Raw genomic sequence first — 21,524 nt, forward strand, 5'->3', positions numbered from 1 at the left:
GGCGCGTAGGCCTGAGCATTCCCATCCTCCTCACATTTCTGTCCTGGTAATCAGTAGAGTTGAAGTCAGTCTCAAGGCCACATGGCCTTTCAAGAAACTGTATTCTCATTATATTTTGTAGTCAGCAATACCCTTATCTGCTGCGGGGGGGGGGGGGGGGGGGGGGCAGACGGTACCAAGTACCTGCTCAGCTAACATGTGAGTTAATAAAGAGTTAATATGGTCAAGTATCCCTTCATGCACTTCCACATTCCCCCCTTTTGTCCTTCATAAAGGATGAACCCCAACAAATCGGCCACGCCAATCGGCCAATGTACAGGCATTTCAAAGTGGAATAATTTTACCCAAATGGAAATTCTGCTGAAAACATAAGCTGTTGCAGATATTCTATACTTGCACAAAAAACTGGACAACTGTGCCTTTAAGGATTAAGCCCTTTTATTACTGACTTTGCTTGGGTTAAGGCTCCTGCGATAATTCCTCAAATCGACAACTATTGGAAGAGCAATCAAACTGTATGTTTTTTTTTTGAAGTTGACAGAAAAGACCATTTCTTCAAATCTCCACATTTTAACAAAGTTAAGTTAGAGGATATAAAGGTGGGGAGTGGTGGTTTATTCGAAGAAAACAACAGCCTCTGCCATCAATGATTTTAAGCCAAATGACCTGCAACTATAGCGGGTCAAACGCATAAGCTGGTTCCCACATCCTATTTAAATTACATGCTACGTTTCACTGCCTCAAGTTTAAAATTTAATGCCACGTCGTCATTCTTACCTTTCCCTTACATAGCTATGCTGCCTCTGCAAGTGAGCTTTACACCAGTGGCTCAAGTATGTACTATATGGGGTCTTGGCAAAAGGAAGAGGAGAAATAAAAGACCCTCAATAGTAATTGCTAATTATTACTTTTTCACGCAATGCATTCTATTACTCTCACTCTCTGGAGTTCTGGTTGATTTTATCTGTGCCTACACTTTGCTCCTCTCATCATTTTCCCTCTTACCCCTCTCTCAGTTCACAGACTGCAGCCGCTGGTGTAAAACCCCCTTGCAGAGGCAGCGTAGCTTTATTCAACCATCTCTTTTCCCATTTAGCCAGCTCAAGATCAGCAGATAGTTAAGAGCTGCCGAGGCAAATAAGGGACTGCAAGAAAAACATACAAGGCACGGCTTTAGAGAACGCCTTCGTTGAGAGTGGATTTACATGATCCCACTGGACTGTGGTTGGTACCGAGGGCAATCATGAAAATACAGTGGCACAAAGTGCTCTCTACATAAATGGTCTTATGCACCTAGTTCAGACACATTGGGCTGACAGCCATGGCATCTTACCAAGCCATTGGGTATGTGTTGGCTTTCAAAGCGTTGGGCGGGGGAGGGGAAGAGAAAGAGATGGCTGAATGAACTTATACAATGGTCACACGTCCATAAATTTTCTCAGGTGTGAGAACTGGGACAAGAACAGTGCCAGTTAATGCTCCACAGAAAGTACAAGTTGTCTCAGATGCATCAACAGTGTAAACATAGCTTGGAAGCAATGCTCCTGTGACAGGCAGTCGTGAGGCAGGATGGTGGTGCTGAAGATTTTGTATGCTTGCAATACGAAACAATAACACTATCAGCTAGAAACTTAAACTCTTACAAATGAGCAGTTGTTCGCACCATACTGCATTACAATGCCCAATTTAACCCTCGAAACCCACGTCAGGAATACAGAAGGTATATGCCCGTTTTGCACTATTGCCAAAGACCAATTTCATCCCCCCAAATGCCTTGAGAGATTTGCATCAACGAGAGCAACTGCTAATGTTCTGATTCCAAGTTTTAAACTGTGAAACTTTAACCAGAGTGGCCCTTTTACAACACCTACAGGGCTACTCTTTTGAATCTGCTGCAGGCTGACCAAGACTGCAATTATACTTGCCCTCCCACCTGCAGTCCAAATGTCCCAGGTAGCGAGCAGTGCAAGAACATGTGATATTGACTCTCCGGTCAGTCCACTGTTGATTTGGGCACGAGATCAGCTGAGCTGGGGGGAGGGGGGAGAAAGGGGTGTTGGATCTCTATCCTCTCTCCTTTTATCTCCACCCTCTCCCAACTCTTACTGGGGGGCAGTTTGATGGACACCAGCAGCCCTGTGGCACTTCACCCAAGTGGCTCCTCTTCATCCACAAGCCACGACAGTAGGCTAATCAACTATGGAGAGAGTCGCAGCCGAGTCTGAGCCTGTTGTCACAAGATATGGACGAGCACGCTTTCCAGTAAGAGTCAGTGGCGATCAGAAGTCGGGACCCTGACCAATTTATTTTTTCCTACCTCAGGGGTACTGAGGCCAATTGTAACTCTCCTCTCCTCCCCCCCACTTACCAGCTGATCGCGTCAGCCACCCAACTAGCAATTGAACATGGGGCTTCTCAGTATCACACCAGGTAATGCATTTGGAATTTTGCTGCACCAGTCATAACCTCAATTTGCAAACCTTTGCCAAGTGCTGTGTGTGTGCGTGTGTGCATGCGTGTGCGTGCGCGGGTGTCCCAAGTTTTGTGAAGGAAGTCTTTCTATAGCCTACCTTTGTCTGTAAATCGGACATTGAGGACGTAGTTTAACAGGAACAAATTTGGATGTCATAAAGAACACAGACATAATGAAGGAGGGAAAAAAAAAGAGAAAGCAATCAATATAATTCCCACATCCCAGAGAAAAAAAGAGAAAGCTTCTACCCACAAAACACAAGAACGTTAGCTACTACATGCTAAGCACGTAAATAAAATCACAATCACTCTGGCTCTGTGCACAATAAGGGTTCCCTTGTAACTGTTCTGACAACTCTCAACAAAAGCCAATATTTAATTATACTTAAAAGGAACTGAAATTTACTTTTGGCATTGCTCAATTTTATTCTGTTTAGTTTTTGCACCGTGAACAATTCTAACCTTGGTACTGTCTGATGCGACTGTTCAATGATCTAAGGTGATGTGAAAAGCATCACAATCCCACCGGGGTTTTTGGGAGAGGGATGGTGCTGTGCAAAGGTTATTTGATAACCCTAAAATCTCATGACTTTTATGCTCTGGAGGTCCATCGCTACAGTCCCCGTTCAGTTTTAAACTCAGTGAAGTATATTAATATGAAGGGTCGGAGTTCAGCTTCGCAAAGGAGGACCTCCTCTAGAAGCCCCTTCTGAATAAAAGGAGCATTTTAAAATTGAGTCTGTGGCAGGATTGTAATTCCACTCCTCCTCAGACCTGCATTCTTTTACTAGTCTGCCAAGAGCAGTATGTGTTTAACAGACTGTTTAAAAGAAAAGGACTGTTCCTGTGAGTAGTCATCTCTTCCTTTCCAAAATTAACCAAAGAAATCCACAAGAAACAGAGTGACTCAAACCATGCTGTGAAAGAATGAAGAAGAAAAATTCCATGATAAGGTGATCTCACCTTCCAACAATACAAGCTCGCTGGCCCTCAAACTGGAGGAGTGGGATACCTCCCAACACCTCCCCCTATTAGCAGAGTGTATAGAAGTCTAGTTTCTGAATTCACTAATCCACTTTCTCTTTCTACCTAAGATGGTATCCCAGCCGGTAGAGCGAGAGGCAAACGATAGGCATAATGCAGGCTGTGTGAAGGACAAGCCATTCTATATGCTGAGAGTTGGGATTGTACAGTAGGACAACTTGAATCAGTAGCTCTCACTTGCTCCCACATCTGATACAGCAAGGTGTTGAAACCAAAGTTTGAACCCAAGAGCACAGTGGTGTCAGGTGTAAATGCACTGGGTAAGCATGGATTAGGAGCGTATAGTGTCACTAAGTAGTGCAAATACAGTAATATATTCAGAGGGAGATGAATTAATTAAATGTGAAACTAATTGCGTTAGTGACGAATTCCAGCCAACAATTGAACCCTGATTGAATCTGCTCTGTAAGCTGCACTTTCCTAATAGTTACCTGCTTTTGTTACCTGTTCGGTCACTTGCTATTTTAATGGAATATAGTTCAAATGAAAAACGGATGGAAAATAGTTACCAGTTATAACACACGTGAATGCTGTTTTAAGGGGAAAAATGAGTTGTCAGAACATGATATACTTTAAACTCTTTAGTTGATAACCCAAAGTGCAACTAACAACAGCACCAAAAATGCTTGAAACTACTCCTGTAAATGACAATTCGATTAGCTGTGCACAGAGCCAGCACACATGGATCACCAAGAGAAAAATGTCTGCGTATGATTTGTAAACACATATAGGCATCAGGATTACTGGTTCAGGACCAACACTTCCCTAAAGTTGTTGGCCCTAAATTCAAAGGCCCACAGATCAAAACAATTTATAATTTGACTGCCATTATCTGGCATCGTTCTGCACTAAAAGCATAAAGTGGGGCTAGATGAAAGTCTCAGCACAATGCTCTTTCATCTCCGAAGCCTGGGTCTGAATCTAGTCCAGACTGATGGGATGATAAAGGCACCACTCTGCTGGCTGAAAATGACACTCTGTGTTGAAAGTTTAGGGCAGTCGCGAGCCATCTCCCAGTGTGCACAGATGCACAGCATAAAACTGCTCGTACTTTGGTACAATCACCAGAGAGAAATGGAAATGTCATCCTGACAAAGAACCCTCTTCCGAGTTTGGGACAGAATAGAGGAGAGTTTATACTGCATGCGCTATACTTCACTTGGGACTCTCGATGGGAAGTGCAGGGAACTTTATCCCGATTCTGATCTGATATTGCTTCTTTCCCAGGACAGATATACCTTGTCTTTATCACAAAAATAAACTGAGTAAAGGCTAATTTCTCCATGTAAATGAAAAACCAATGTAGTAGACAGCACAATGCAAAATGAAAAGACAAGTCAATATTACCCATGTAAAGGCCAGTGCAGGACATGGTGCTGCGGTCTGACACACTGTCGTGCAACGGCAGAAAATAGGACACAACTCCAGGCACGATACAGAAAGCTGCAGAACAGAGACTTGGTTCTTCCCCAACCAGGCTTTTTAGGCACTGCCAAGTAATCAGCTCACAGCTGGTGTTGGCAGAGGTGTAGCCAATATCAAGAATGGAAAATGGCAAGTGGTATGGGTTGGATCAAATGTAGACAGATGATTTTTTTTAAATATAAAAGGGCAAAAGATTAACTTTTATGAATAACCTACTGCCAGGTGAGGCTCGAATACAACACGCTGACATTTAATTGCATACACGAGTTTAAAGTGTGATCGAGGCAGTATCCTACCGATGATTACAACAGGTCATTTCACAAATGCTGTGGGGGAAGTCAGAGACCAAGGAGAGAAGAGGGAGGATACAAAAAGTTAAAAGGAACCAAGGCTAACAGCAAAACAAAAAAACGTGAAATGGAGGTGTAGAAATCTACAGCAACTGAATTAAGGAAAAGCACATCACAGTGAGGCAGGGACTGTGTGTGAGAGTGAGTGTGTGAGAGTGCGAGTGACAGACAGCGAGACACACACACACGCGCATGCGTGCAGGCACGGAGGGCGAGGCGCGTGCGCGCAGGCACACGCACAGACACACAGTATTCCAGCACAATCTGTAACCTCATGGCCCAGCATATTCCTCACTCTACCATTACCAACAAGCCAGGGGATCAACCCTGGGATTCCTGGGATGGCAGGACTGACTTATGAGGAGAGATTGGGTCGACTAGGCCTATATTCATTAGAGTTTAGAAGATTGAGAGGTGATCTCATCGAAACATATAAAATTCTAACAGGACTAGACAGACTAGATGCAGGCAGGATGTTCCCGATGGATGGGGAATCCATAACCAGGGGTCACAGTCTCAGGATACGGAGCATGCCATTTAGAACCGAGATGAGGAGAAATTTGGTGAACCTGTGGAATTCTCTACCACAGAAGGCAGTGGAGGCCAAGTCATTAGATGTATTCAAGAAGGAGATAGATATATTTCTTAATGCTAATGGGATCAAGGGATATGGGGAAAAAGCGGGAACAGGGTACTGAGTTAGACGATCAGCCATGATCATTTTGAAGGGCCAAATGGCCTACTCTTGCTCCTATTTTCTATGATTCTACGATTCTATGATCACAGAAGCCAGTCTTCAGCCAATTCGATTCACTCCACGTGATATCAAGAAACGGCTGAGTGCACTGGATACAGCAAAGGCTAAGTGCCCCGACAGCATCCCGGCTGTAGTGCTGAAGACTTGTGCTCCAGAACTAGCTGCGCCTCTAGCCAAGCTGTTCCAGTACAGCTACAACACTGGCATCTAACAGACAATGTGGAAAATTGCCCAGGTATGTCCTGTCCACAAAAAAACAGGACAAATCCATTCCGGCCAATTAACGCCCCATCAGCCTACTCTTAATCATCAGCAAAGTGATGGAAGGTGTCGTCGACAGTACTATCAATCAGCACTTACTCACCAATAACCTGCTCACCCACGCTCAGTTTGGGTTCCGCCAAGACCACTCTGCTCCGGACCTCATTACGGCCTTGGTCCAAACATGGACAAAAGAGCTGAATTCCAGAGGTGAGGTGAGTGACTGCCCTTGACATCAAAGCAGCATTTGACCGAGTGTGGCACCAAGGAGCCCGAGTAAAATTGAAGTCAATGGGAATCGGGGGAAAACTCTCCAGTGGCTGGAGTCATACCTAGCACAAAGGAAGATAGTGGTGGTTGTTGGAGGCCAATCATCTCAGTCCCTGGACATTGCTGCAGGAGTTCCTCAAGGCAGTGTCCTAGGCCCAACCATCTTCAGCTGCTTCATCAATGACCTTCCCTCCATCATAAAGGTCAGAAATGGGGATGTTTGTTGATGATTGCACGATGTTCAGTTGCATTCGGAACCCCTCAGTTAATGAAGCAGTCTGAGCCCGCGTGCAGCAAGACCTGGACAACATTCAGGCTTAGGCTGATAAGTGGCAAGTAACATTCGCTCCAGACAAATACCAGGTAATGACCATCTCCAACAAGAGAGAGTCTAACCACCTCCCCTTGACATTCAACGGCATTACCATCGCCGAATCCCCCATCAACAACATTCTGGGGGTCACCACTGACCAGAAACTTAACTGGACCAGCCACATAAATACTGTGGCTACAAGAGCAGGTCAGAGGCTGGGTATTCTGCAGCAAGTGACTCACCTCCTGACTCCCCAAAGCCTTTCCACCATCTACAAGGCACAAGTCAGGAGTGTGATGGAATACTCTCCACTTGCCTGGATGAGTGCAGCTCCAACAACACTCAAGAAGCTCGACACCATCCAGGACAAAGCAACCCGCTTGATTGGCACCCCATCCACCACCCTAAACATTCACTCCCTTCACCACCGGCGCACTATGGCTGCAGTGTGTACCATCCACAGAATGCACTGCAGCAACTCGCCAAGGCTTCTTCGACAGCACCTCCCAAACCTGCGACCTCTACCACCTAGAAGGACAAGAGCAGCAGGCACATGGGAACAGCACCACCTGCACGTTCCCCTCCAAGTCACACACTATCCCGACTTGGAAATATATCACTGTTCCTTCATCGTCGCTAGGTCAAAACCCTGGAACTCTCTTCCTAACAGCACTGTGGGAGAACCTTCACCACACAGACTGCAGCGTTTCAAGGCGGCGGCTCACCACCACCTTCTCAAGGGCAATCAGGGATGGGCAATAAATGCTGGCCTCGCCAGCGACGTCCACATCCCATGAACAAATTTTTAAAAGTGAGACAGACAGACACACAGACAGACAGAGAGAGAGAGAGACAGACAGACAGACAGACAGACAGAGAGAGACAGACAGACAGAGAGAGAGAGACGGAGAGAGACGGAGAGAGACGGAGAGAGACGGAGAGAGACGGAGAGAGACGGAGAGAGACGGAGAGAGACGGAGAGAGACGGAGAGAGACGGAGAGAGACGGAGAGAGACGGAGAGAGACGGAGAGAGACGGAGAGAGACGGAGACTTAACACGATGGAACATTTTATCAAAATTAGAAAAGCAACTTGTCACCTATAGGCCAGATGAAGAAAAATTATTTTTCATCTTTCCCTCTCATTACTCTAAATACAGATCAGACTCATCAGTTTTGAACATTTTCAAAGCTTAATGCAGCAAACTGTGAAGTATAAAGCTTGACTTTAATTCATTTTTCTCTGCCCTCTGGGGTTGCTGCGGCCAGTGCCAAGTGCTGTTTCAATCCACTTGAAGCAGCCACTCGGCAGCGCACAAATGAGACCAAAGTTGACTCAGTGTCAGGGTGTCTCTCCATCCATGGGAGGCAGCTCGACCTTACTCAGCACCTTGGACAAGATGGTCACTGGGTGCAGCCAAGGCAACAGGTGCAGAAGAAGTGAACAAACTTGACGCAGGGATTGAAAGTCGATGTCATTGTACAACCAATGCTGTAGTTGCACCAGTTCCTCTGCAGAGTGCCATATATTTTCACAGCACTGCAGCTTCATGCAGAACCTCCAAGGTTATGTTTTTGAATGATGTGTCAATCTTCAATTAATGGCTACGGATAAAGGTTAGAATTCCCTTCCAGCTCCCCTTAATTCAAAATCAACTGATAGAAAATTGTCTAAAAAAGGTGTTGGGGAGAGAACATTTAAACAAAGAGTTATACATTGGAATGCTTGTTTTACTGTTTAAACAGTGCTCAAAATATTTTAATGTTGCAATAAACCAGAGAAAATACCTCTTTTGATTTACAGTGATGCCTTTTTGCTTCAGTGCTTTTTCATTGGCATCACGGAGCAAGCGAATCTCCTTCCTGGTAAAGAGGCGGATAGAAAACGCTTTCTCCAACAGCTTCTCCACCGGGACGTGTGCAGCAATGCCTTGGACAAAGCTCTGGATGTCAGCTCGAACATTGGCAGATTTCTCAGGCTGTCCGGTTCTGATTTTTCGGAAGAACTTGAGGAGAGCCAGCGCTACCCTGTACAGTACCTTAAACCCTTCGACAAAGAAGATATCCAAGACACGGGCTGCATAATTGAAGGGCAGGTCTCCAAACATCCACCGCAGCCAATCGGAATAAACCTCCAGCACATCCTCCGAAGCACTCACTATCAGCTTGTGAGCGCCCTGGCAGTATTTGTTGGCCAGGTCTCCGAAAGTCATGCAGGAGGATTCGTAGGCCAGGAAGGTTTGGTCTACAAAGTGTTTTGTACGGTCGTTGCAGGCCAAGAGACGGCACACCTTCTCGAAGCATTCCGCCTCGTCTGCGGTGTAGTGCAGGAGCAGCGCCACAATGGCTGGCAGCACAGGACAGAAGGAGATGTCTGGAAACTGGCTGGAAATACACACCACGATCTTCCTAACGGCACTGATCCCATCTGCGTTCAGAAAATAGTTCGGGATGGTGCTGCCATCCACAAATTCTGGCAACGATAACGTGGAGGCGTTTCTTTTCCCAGCGATTTTCCCCACAATATCGTTGTACACCTCAGCGTCAGGAGTCACGGTTCTGCAGGGGACTGCTTTGATGATTTGCTCGTAGATTTTGGCTCTTAGAGAGTGGTTCTTTGCCCAGTAACCTTGTCTGGCGTATTGCTTTAGCAAGTTGCCATCTATGTAAGATGGCACCACAGGACTGTCCTTCTCGTGGTCAGACATTTTGTCCCAGGTCACGAAGCGGTTACACTGCGTGTCAGACGCAGCCGAGGAGTTCACCAATTCTTCCATTTCAGTGCTGGGAGGGGGTGGGGGTGGGGAGAAAGGGGGAGGGGTATTTAATTTTCAAGGTGCACCCATGTTTTCACTGTTGGGCAAACAAAAAAAATCACAAATTAGCACTTTACACCCATTACAGCTTTAACATCTATAAGGATACACACATTAAACAGAGGACAAATCACTGACTGCAGGAATATGGATTGAATACTCAAATAGGAGGGGACAGAATTCCCATTTCAAAAGGGAATCAAAGGGATAAAGGGTCAGGACACAGGCAGGAGGAAGATGCAAGTAGCATGCAGGACATGACCTTGAGCAGCAGGAAGCTGCACATGTGCCAAATAACCTTTACTCTGTCCTATATATTTGTAGGTTAGTTTACATTTGAAAATGACTGGGGTTCCAGAACTATCACGTTTCTCCTGTCTGACCTGTTCATGTCCTTTTGAAGACAAGGTCCCCAAACATCATACTAAACAGGTACGGCCTACCCAAGAAAAACAAAATAATTTTTTTTTAAAATGTAGTGCCATTCATGTGATCAGGGTGAGACGTTAAACTGAGGCCCCATTTTCCCGCTCAGGTGGACGTAAAAGATCCCATGGCGCTATTCTGAAGAGCAGGGACTTCTTCTGGTGTCTAGGCCAACAATCCTCCTCTCAACACCATAAATAACAGATTATCTGGTAATTCGTTCCATTTGCTGTTAGTGGGGTCTTGCTGTTCTCAAATTTGCTGCCATGTTTCCCCATGTAATAGTAACTGTACTTCAAAAGTAATCCATTGGTTGCAAAGCACTTTGGGCCATGCCAAGGAGGTGATTCAAGATCATTCTTCTTTTACAGCAGGCATCCCATCCCATCAGTGGGGTCATACGAGTGCAGCATTGAGCTATGGAAAGGCACTTTCTCCAGAGGGACGAACAGGAGCTGAATGAAGATGCAGGTAAATTTATGGTGCAAACCTGTTACTCCTTAAAAAATTTGCCTTTAAAATTTGTTTTTGCCAGAAGAATTGTTATGCTCTGAGTAAGTTAGTAACAGTTTGATCGGTCCATAGATCAAAATACTCCATTTAGAAAGCTCCTAGAAGGATATTTTTGCCCAGCAAAAATCAGACAAATGTTTGGCAGGATCCCACTTGTTCCTTTTTAACTAAAATGTTATTGTGTGGCTGTATGGACTGTCAAAATGCAGAAAAGTGTGAAGTGATACATTTTGGTAGGAAGAACGAGGAGAGGCAATATAAACTAAAGGGTACAATTCTAAAAGGGGTGCAGGAACAGAGAGATCTGGGGGTATATGTGAACAAATCGTTTAAGGTAGCAGGGCAGGTTGAGAAAGTGGTTAAGAAAGCATATGTGATCCTGGGCTTTATAAATAGAAGCAGAGTACAAAAGCAAGAAATCATGATGAACCTTTATAAAACACTGGTTGGGCCACAACTGGAGTATTGTGTCCCGTTCTGGGCACCGCACTTTAGGAAAGATGTGAAGGCCTTCGAGAGGGTGCAGAATTAGATTTACTAGAATGATTCCGGGGTGAGGGACTTTAGTTACGTGGATAGACTGGAGAAGCTGGGGTTGTTCTCCTTGAAAGAGATGGTTGCGAGGAGATTTGATAGAGGTATTCAAAATCATGAAGGGTCTAGTCAGAGTAGATAGAGAGAAACGATTTCCATTGGCAGAAGGGTCAAGAACCAGAGGACATAAATTTAATGTGACTGGAGAAAGAACCAAAGGCGACATGAGCAAAATCTTTTTTTTAAACACGCGCGTGGTTGTGATCAGGAATGCACTGCCTGAGGGGGCGATGGAGGCAGATTCAATTGTGGCTTTCAAAAGGGAACTGGATAAGTACTTGAAGGGAAAAAATGTGCAGGGCTACGGGGAAAGGGCGGGGGAGTGGGACTAGCTGGATTGTTCTTGCATAGAGCCGGCACGGACTTGATGGGCCAAATGGCCTCTTTCCGTGCTGTAACCATTCTAAGATTCTATAAAACAAAGACAAGCAATGGTGCTTCTGTTTCAAAGTTATGTTTCAAGTTGTGAGTGCTGATGAAGTTACATCATCCTGAGAGTGTTTAGGGTCAACACACTGTGTGTACAAATCACAAAGGCTGGAAAAACAGTCAATATCGGAGACAATTACTTTCAATGCAGTATAAACAAACTGGGTTAACCATTAAGCTCATTAACCTCTAGGTCACAGCACCAAAGACAGTGACAACACAGCTCCAAACAGTGACAACACAGCTCCAAACAGTAAAGCTATTTCAGTTTGGAATACAAGATTAAAAGCAATCATTTCAACCCATCCCTTTTGTACATCCATTATTGTAGATTCATGGGGTTTAAATATCAAGGTTGTAAGTTCTATGTGACCTTGTAATCCAACTGTAAACTCACAACTTCTGTGTTTAAAAATGTAAAGCTGAATGGAAGCAGCTTATCAAAAGTGAAATATTGCAGATGCTGGAAATCTGAAATAAAAACAGAAAATGGAAGATGGAAATACTCAGCAAGTCAGGCAGCGTCTTTGAGAAAGAAACAGAGTTAACGTTTCAGGTCGATGCCCTTCGTCAGAACAGGTTATTTTGTGTGCTCTGGGAATACTTCTCCAATGGGTTTGCTCTTACATTTCTGTCAGCAGATACAAGCTTTCATAGAAACATAGAAAATAGGAGCAGGAGTAGGCCATTCAATATGATCATGGCTGATCCTCTATCTCAATACCATATTCCCACTCTCTCCCCATGTCCCTTGATGCCTTTTGTGTCCAGAAATCTATCTAGCTCCTTCTTAAATACATCTAATGACTTGGCCTCCACAGCCTTCTGTGGTAGAGAATTCCACAGGTTCACCACCCTCTGAGTGAAGAAATTTCTCCTCAACTCAGTCCTAAACCGTATCCTGAGACAGTGACCCCTCGTTCTGGACTCCCCCAGCCAAGAGAAACATCCTCCCTGCATCCAGTCTGTCTAGTCATAGAATCATAGAATCATAGAAGTTACAACATGGAAACAGGCCCTTCGGCCCAACATGTCCATGTCGCCCAGTTTATACCACTAAGCTAGTCCCAATTGCCTGCACTTGGCCCATATCCCTCGATACCCATCTTCCCCATGTAACTGTCCAAATGCTTTTTAAAAGACAAAATTGTACCCGCCTCTACTACTGCCTCTGGCAGCTCGTTCCAGACACTCACCACCCTTTGAGTGAAAAAATTGCCCCTCTGGATCCTTTTGTATCTCTCCCCTCTCACCTTAAATCTGTGCCCCCTCGTTATAGACTCCCCTACCTTTGGGAAAAGATTTTGACTATCGACCTTATCTATGCCCCTCATTATTTTATAGACTTCTATAAGATCACCCCTTAACCTCCTACTCTCCAGGGAATAAAGTCCCAGTCTGTCTAACCTCTCCCTGTAAGTCAAACCATCAAGTCCCGGTAGCATCCTAGTAAATCTTTTCTGCACTCTTTCTAGTTTAATAATATCCTTTCTATAATAGGGTGACCAGAACTGTACACAGTACTCCAAGTGTGGCCTCACCAATGCCCTGTACAACTTCAACAAGACATCCCAACTCCTGCATTCAATGTTCTGACCAATGAAACCAAGCATGCTGAATGCCTTCTTCACCACCCTATCCACCTGTGACTCCACTTTCAAGGAGCTATGAATCTGTACTCCTAGATCTCTTTGTTCTATAACTCTCCCCAACGCCCTACCATTAACGGAGTAGGTCCTGGCCCGATTCGATCTACCAAAATGCATCACCTCACATTTATCTAAATTAAACTCCATCTGCCATTCATCGGCCCACTGGCCCAATTTATCAAGATCCCGTTGCAATCCTAGATAACCTTCTTCACTGTCCACAATGCCACCAATCTTGGTGTCATCTGCAAACTTACTAACCATGCCTCCTAAATTCTCATCCAAATCATTAATATAAATAACAAATAACAGCGGACCCAGCACCGATCCCTGAGGCACACCGCTGGACACAGGCATCCAGTTTGAAAAACAACCCTCGACAACCACCCTCTGTCTTCTGTCGTCAAGCCAATTTTCTAACCAATTGGCTACCTCACCTTGGATCCCATGAGATTTAACCTTATGTAACAACCTACCATGCGGTACCTTGTCAAATGCTTTCCTGTCAGAATTTTATATGTTTCAATGAGATCCCCTCTCATTCTTCTAAACTCGAGTGAATACAGGCCGAGTCGACCCAATCTCTCCTCATACGACAGTCCTACCATCCCAAGAATCAGTATGGTGAACCTTTGCTGCACTCCCTCAATGGCAAGCATATCCTTTCTTAGGTAAGGAGACCAAAACTGCACACAATACTCCAGGTGTGGTCTCATCAAGGCCCTGTATAACTGCAGGAAGACATCCTTGCTCCTGTACTCAAATCCTCTTGCAATGAAGGCCAACATACCATTTGCCTTCCTAACTGCTTGCTGCACCTGCATGTTTGCTTTCAGTGACTGGTGTACAAGGACACCCAGGTCCCTTTGTACATCAACAATCCCCAATCTATCACCATTTAAATAATACTCTGCCTTTCTGTTTTTCCTTCCGAAGCAGATAACTTCACATTTATCCACATTATACTGCTTCTGCCATGTATTTGCTCACTCGCTTAAATTGTCTAAATCGCCTTGAAGCCTCTTTGCATCCTCCTCACAACTCACGATCCCACCTAGTTTTGTGTCGTCAGCAAACTTTAAAATATTACATTTGGTTCCCTCATCCAAATCATTGATATATATTGTGAATATCTGGGGCCCAAGCATTGATCCCTGCGGTACCCCACTAGTCACTGCCTGCCACCCCGAAAAAGACCCATTTATTCCTACTCATGTTTCCTGCCTGTTAACCAATTTTAAATCCATGCCAGTATATTACCACCAATCCCATGTGCTTTAATTTTGCACACTAACCTCTTATGTGGGACTTTATCAAAGGTCTTCTGAAAATCCAAATAAACCACATCCACTGGTTCTCCCATATCTATTCTACCAGTTACATCCTCAAAAAACTCCAGTAGGTTTGTCAAATATGATTTCCCTTTCATAAATCCATGTTGACTTTGCCTAATCCCGTTGATATTTTCTAAATGTCCTGTTATCACATCCTTTATAATAGACTCTAGCATTTTCCCTACTACTGATGTTAGGCTAACCGGTCTGTAGTTCCCTGTTTTCTCTCTCCCTCCTTTTTTAAATAGTGGGGTTACATTTGCCACCCTCCAATCTGCAGGAACTGTTCCATAATCTATAGAATTTGGAAGATGACAACTAATGCATCCACTATTTCCATGGCTACCTCTTTTAGTACTCTGGGATGCAGATTATCAGGCCCTGGGGATTTATCAGCTTTCAGTCCCATTAATTTCTCCAGCACTATTGTTTTACTAATACTAATTTCCTCTAATTCCTCCTTCTCACTAGTCCCTTGGTTCCCTAGCACTTCTGGGAAGTTATTTGTATCCTCTTCCGTGAAGACAGGACCAAAGTATTTGTTTAATTGCTCTGCCATTTCCCTGTTCCCGACTGTAAGGGCCCTACATTTGTCTTCACTAATCTTTTTCTTTTTACATACTTGTAGAAGCTTTTACAGTCTGCTTTTACGTTCCTTGCAAGTTTACTCTCATACTTTATTTTTCCCCCTCTTAATCACTCTCTTGGTCCGTTTTTGCTGAATTCTAAACTGCTCCCAATCCTCAGGCTTGCTACTTTTTCTGGCAACTTTATATGACTCCTCTTTGGATCTAATACTATCCTTAATTTCTTTTGTTAGCCATGGTTGGGCCGCTTTTCCTTTTGTGTTTTTGCGCCAGAAAGAAATGCATAATTGTTGCAATTTATGCATTCGATCCTTAAATGTTAGCCATTGCTTATCCACCGTCATGCCTTTTAATGAAGCTTCCCAATCTATCATAGCCAACTCACTCCTCATACCTTCGTAGTTTCCTTTGTTTAGATTTAGGACCTTAGTTTCAGATTGGACTACTTCACTTTCCATCTTAATGAAGAATTCTATCATGTTATGGTCACTCTTCCCTAAATTATTAATTAACCCCTTCTCATTGCACAATACCCAATTTAGGATAGCCTGTTCCCTGGTTGGCTCCTCAACGTACTGGTCTAAAAAACCATCTTGTACACACTCCAGGAATTCATCCTCCACAGTATTGTTGCTAATTTGGTTTGGCCAGTCTATACGCAGATTAAAGTCACCCATGATTACTGTAGTACCCTTGTTACATGCATCTCTAATTTCCTGTTTGATCCCATCCCCTACATTACCACTACTGTTTGGAAGCCTATAGACAACTCCCACCAGTGTTTTCTGCCCCTTGGTGCTTCTTAACTCCAGTGTGTCATTGTGACATTCTGTTTACTAAACACCAGCAATGGTCTTGGAAAAAGATTTGGTAACCATAACCTTTCAAACAGCAAGCTTTGTTTTGATATTTGCCCTCTCCAGTCGTCTCCCGATCTCTGCGGAAGGTGCTGACTCATGCTGGGTACCGCTCACAAGGGCCCTCCAGTATCCAATTCAAGCCCCTAGTCCTCCCCTCCTATGTATGCCTAGAACTGTTAGTGTAGGCAGATTGATTGTGGAGAGCATCAGTGTCATCTCAAATCTGTGGCCACCCAATGTCCATTCATGCGCACTTTTCAGGTTCTGCAATTGAGAGCAGGAAACCTGGCCAATTCCGTCCCACACCCCCAGGAACACTGAAACCAAGTGTAGTGCCCAAATTACTCGTCCAATTTTACTGGGAGGTTATCAGCTAGAATCACTTGGTGTTAATGCAGCATTACACTGCTTCTGCTCAATGCAGCCTCAGCTGAAGTATGGTGCTATAATGTGGTGCTGGAGACTGGCAGCATAGTCCTTCCCCATGCCACCAGAGGCAACACGGCAATAGCAACCAAATTTTCAACACTGGCATGGTTTAAGGTCACAAGTAGGTGAACCTGTCAACCTAACCACACAGGGAAGCTTTTGGATTATTGGCCAATAAATAACCTTTTTCTGACATTGGAGGAAGTCCATGGACATAAACGTTGGTGATTACAGTTTGGAAGGAATTTCGCAAAAGCAGTGGTTCCCCTTTTGTTGTTTGCACTCTGAAATCCACACCCCAGCGCCCTGGCAGGCTCACGTTGTGGAACCACTTCAGAAGCAGTTCTGCAAGACAATTCAGTTTCCTACAGGCAGCCCTTAATCAAAGAGTGCCTATAATGGTGTGCCCGTTCTTTCACAAGACGCAAGGCCAGGAGTGTGCGGTCCATGCGGAAAGTAGTCAGTCAATCATGCAAGACTCCTCTGTTAACTTCCAAGCTTTGCCAGTAGCTGAGTAGCCTGGAGCCCATTTACACTCAAAAGGGATTACTTGGGTAAGAACTATCATTGGTAATGAGATATGAATAGGAATATGCAAAAAAAGACAGTGACACTGACATTAATTCAAAACACACGCACACACATGGACCGGAGTTTAAGGCAGAAAAGGCTATTGTACCACAGAATTGAAAAGCCCAATATCCAACACCTGGGCCACAGAAGCTCATTCTGTAAGGTAAACTCTATGTCGCAGTAGATGCTGGAAGTGTCACAGTGCACATTTCTGTAATGTGGTTCTTATTTTAATCTGATAACACAGTAAACTCAAAAAGTGTAGCACGAGAGCTGGTGCACACAGTCTTTACACTAGGCATTTGAGTAGCACAAGATTGCTCTCGTTTGTGTGGTAGTTCCATAGTCAAGTTCCCGGGTCCTAAACTGCACCCTCCGTTAACTTCAGCTCATCCAAAACTCTGCATCTTATCCCACACCAAGCCCTGCTCGCCCATCATCACTGCCCTTACTGACATACACTGGCACCCAGTCCCCCAACACCTCAAATTTTAAATTCTCATGTTTAAATCATTTCACGGCCTCGACCCTCAATATCTCCAACCTAATCCAGCCCTACAACCATACCCCTGAATTCTCCGTTCCTCTATCTCAGATGCTGTCATGCACGCCTCCCCCTCTTCATAAAAAAGAAATACATTGAATTGATGGAAGTGTTTAAACATCCAAGCTGCTTAACAAAAGGGACCATAAAATAGGTTGAGAGTGGGTTAGGCACCAAGGAGCCCGATTAAATTGAAGTCAATGGGAATCAGGGGGAAAACTCTCCAGTGGCTGGAGTCATACCTGGCACAAAGGAAGATGGTAGTGGTTGTTGGAAGCCAATCATCTCAGCCCCAGGAGTTCCTCAGGGCAGTGTCCTAGGCCCAACCATCATCAGCTGCTTCATCAATGACCTTCCCTTATCATAAGGTCAGAAATGGGGATGTTCGCTGATGATTGCACAGTGTTCAGTTCCATTCGCAACCCCTCAAATAATGAAGCAGTCCGAGCCTGCATGCAGCAAGACCTGCACAACGTCCAGGCTTGGGCAGATAAGTGGCAAGTAACATTTACGCCAGACCAGTACCAGGCAATGACCATCTTCCCTTGACATTCAACGGCATTACCATCGCTGAATCCCCCACCATCAACATGCTGGGGGTTACCATTGACCAGAAACTTAACTGGACCAGCCATATAAATACTGTGACTACAAGAGCAGGTCAGAGGCTGGGTATTCTGCAGCGAGCGACCCCCCTCCTGACTCCCCAAAGCCCCTGCACCATCTATAAGGCACAAGTCAGGAGTGTGATGGAATACTCTCCACTTGCCTGGATGAGTGCAGCTCCAACAACACTCAAGAAGCTCGACACCATCCGGGACAAAGCAGCCCACTTGATTGGCACCGCATCCACCACCCTAAACATTCACTCCCTTCACCACCGGTGCACTGTGGCTACAATGTGTACCATCCACAGGATGCACTGCAGCAACTCGCCAAGGCTTCTTCGACAGCACCTCCCAAACCCGCGACCTCTACCACCTAGAAGGACAAGAGAAACAGGCACATGGGAACAACACCACCTGCATGTTCCCCTCCAAGTCACACACCATCCCGACTTGGAAATATATCACCGTTCCTACATCGTCGCTGGGTCAAAATCCTAGAACTCCTTTCGTAACAGCACTGTGGAAGAACCTTCACCACACAGACTGCAGCGGTTCAAGAAGGCGGCTCACCACCATCTTCTCAAGGGCAATTAGGGATGGGCAATAAATGCCGGCCTCGCCAGCAATGCCCACATCCCATGAACGAATAAAAAAAATGCCAATTGTGATCAATTATACATAGGACACTGGGACCATGAGGAAGCAGTCACCAGTACAACCTCAAATGAAAGATGGAAGAAAATAAGTTGGATTTTAATTAAGGGAAATTGAGAAAAGAATATATAAAATAAAAACTAGAAAAGGAAATAGCAAGAGCTTGCACTGTACCAGAGTCTATGGTGTCTGGAATGTCTCATTGTCAGTGTTTTCCTTCAATGCTTGCCTCGTTCTGAAAGTATATATGGGAACTTGATGAGTACATGTTGTACATTTGGCACATCATACCCCAAGACAGATATTCTGCAGCCCCAAGCTGAACAAGTTATGATCCAATTCAAGAGGACATATTGTACCTCCCACAGAAAGCTGAGGTAGATCAACCCTACTTAGACATAAAAAAGTGAATGCCAACAAATTTGCATTTTGAAAGCTGTACAATGGAATGCATATCCAATCTGAGATGATCAGCAATCTGTACAGACTGCAGAACAAAGACCACGATACCAAAGTACAACTTCATTCACATTTTTTAAAAATTCATTCTTGGGGTCTGGGCATCGCTGGCATTTATTGCCCATCCCTAGTTTCCCTCGAGGAGGTGCTGGTGGGCCTTCACCTTGAACCGCTGCAGTCCGTGAGGTGAAGGTACTCCCAGAATGCTGTTAGGTAGGGAGTTCCAGGGTTGTCACCCAGCAACCTAAGGAAGGATATACTTCCCTTAGAGGCAGTGCGATGAAGGTTCACTAGATTGATTCCTGGGATGAGAGGGTTGTCCTATGCGGAGAGATTGAGTAGAATGGGCCCATATTCTCTGGAGTCTACAAGAATGAGAGGTGATCTCATGGAAATTAGCTCACCACCACCTTCTCAAGGGTAATTAGGGATGGGCAATAAACGCTGGCGTCGCCAGCAACGCCCATATCCCATGAACGAATAAAAAAATGTACAAAATTCTGAGAGGGCTTGAAAAGGTGGATCCCGAGAGGCTGTTTTCCCTGGCGGGATAGCCTAGAACTAGGGGTCATAGTCTCAGGATAAGGGGTTGGCCATTTAGGACTGAGATGAGAAAAAATTTCTTTGCTCAGAGGGGCATGAATATTTGGAATTCTCTACCCCAGAGGGCTGTGGATGCTCAGTCGTTGAGTATATTCAAAACGGATAGATTTTTTGACACTAAGGGAATCAAGGGATATTGGGATCGGGTAGGTAAGTGGAGTTGAGGTCGAACATCAGCCACAATCTTATTAAGTGGCGGAGCAGGCTCGAGGGACCGTATGGCCTACTCCTGCTCCTATTTCTTATGTTCTTATGAAGAAAGGGCCGATATACATCCAAGTCAAGAAGGTGTGTGACTTGGAGGTGATGGTATTCCCATGCATTCCTACCCTTGTCCTTCTGGAGGGCGTGCCGAAGAAGCCTTGGCGAGTTGCTGCAGTGCATCCTGTAGATAGTACACACTGCAACCACAGTGCGCCGATAGTGGTGCTGGAATTTATGACCTAAACATTGAGCTCAGCTTCCAACGTAGCCATGCCAAAGCACTCATTAGTTTGAACAGTCAGATCAAGATAATAATGTTTAGTGAATGCATGTTTACATCTAGTAGCTGCTTTGCAAATACAGAAGGCTGCTCTTAATGCTTTAATTCATCCACAATGTGGCCACAACACAATTAGAATGGGCTCTAACTTTCTTTGATGATTCCTGACCAGCAAAAGAATGAAAAAATACTACAATCCAGTTTGATCTTTGTCGTCGAGTGCTGGATTTCCTTAAGGTTTTGGTGCCAGATCTAGTCAATCTAGATACAGAACTGTGAAGCCTGTAACAGAAACAGCCGAGTGCCAGGTTGAATCTCAGCGCCATCATTTCCCGAGACAAGTGAAACACAATTTTAGGCAAAAATGTCAGTAATACTCTTATCTTCCAAAAAGATGAGGTGGAGCTATCAAAATGTAAAGTTCACAAAATGTGAAGTAAAATTGCAGGAAGACAATAGCTGCAAAGAAATGGATTGATGTCCGAATCAGCTTCTGTTAGCGTAGGCACCATTGGTAGTTCAACTTCAGTTCTTGCCATACATGAGGAAAAGGCAAGCAATCTATTACAGACCTGTACCAGTTACAGGGGAGTATGCAGAAGCAGCCCAGTTTACTCATCTCCAATTTTTCTTCTCCTGGTAGGGAATGCAACACACCTTTACTTGTCACCTCAACAGCCTGGCCAAGCCTGGGAACTCTCTACATGCGGAACATAGGGATCGCTAAACTGCACATTTCCATGCTCGTCTTCATTGGCAGATTCCGACAGACTGGCTATGATTTATACACAAGCCACAAAGCTAGATTACTGCAATACAACATCACTTGCTCATTGGGTCATAGTGCAAATACCTTACTACACGTACGGAGGTTCTGACCTTGGGTAAATTGGTTGTACTACAACCTCGCATGTGACTAATCTAGCTCGTAAAACCAATTACAATGCAATATGGTGCTTTTAACGCACAAAAGTCAACAGTGTACTCTCCAGCTAATACAGGCTGCATGCAGTAGGAATACATAGATATATACAGTACAACCATAAAATGGCAGCTCAGCTAAAGGTAGCT

At 44.7% G+C, this 21,524-nt stretch overlaps 1 protein-coding gene and 1 long non-coding RNA gene across 4 annotated transcripts in view; one reads left to right on the forward strand and one right to left on the reverse strand.

Annotated features, from left to right (window-relative positions):
- LOC137340803 (uncharacterized) overlaps nucleotides 1-21,524 on the forward strand; it is a 72,488-nt gene that overhangs the window by 46,542 nt on the left and 4,422 nt on the right. The window contains exon 3 of the long non-coding RNA XR_010966869.1: nucleotides 10,505-10,604. This is a non-coding gene — a long non-coding RNA (uncharacterized lncRNA). The remainder of the gene's footprint in view (nucleotides 1-10,504; nucleotides 10,605-21,524) is intronic.
- tbc1d24 (TBC1 domain family, member 24) overlaps nucleotides 1-21,524 on the reverse strand; it is a 42,718-nt gene that overhangs the window by 13,879 nt on the left and 7,315 nt on the right. For 2 of the 3 annotated variants that reach the window (XM_068003593.1, XM_068003591.1), the window contains exons 2-3: nucleotides 19,082-19,142; nucleotides 8,680-9,744 (exon numbers count right to left, since the gene is read on the reverse strand). In XM_068003593.1, the coding sequence (XP_067859694.1) occupies nucleotides 8,680-9,668 (989 nt within the window). In that variant the 5' untranslated portion in view covers nucleotides 9,669-9,744; nucleotides 19,082-19,142. The remainder of the gene's footprint in view (nucleotides 1-8,679; nucleotides 9,745-19,081; nucleotides 19,143-21,524) is intronic. The other variant, XM_068003592.1, reaches the window with a different exon arrangement.

The sequence above is a fragment of the Heptranchias perlo genome, chromosome 22 (assembly GCF_035084215.1).
Source record: "Heptranchias perlo isolate sHepPer1 chromosome 22, sHepPer1.hap1, whole genome shotgun sequence".
NCBI classification, from domain to species: Eukaryota; Metazoa; Chordata; class Chondrichthyes; order Hexanchiformes; family Hexanchidae; genus Heptranchias; species Heptranchias perlo.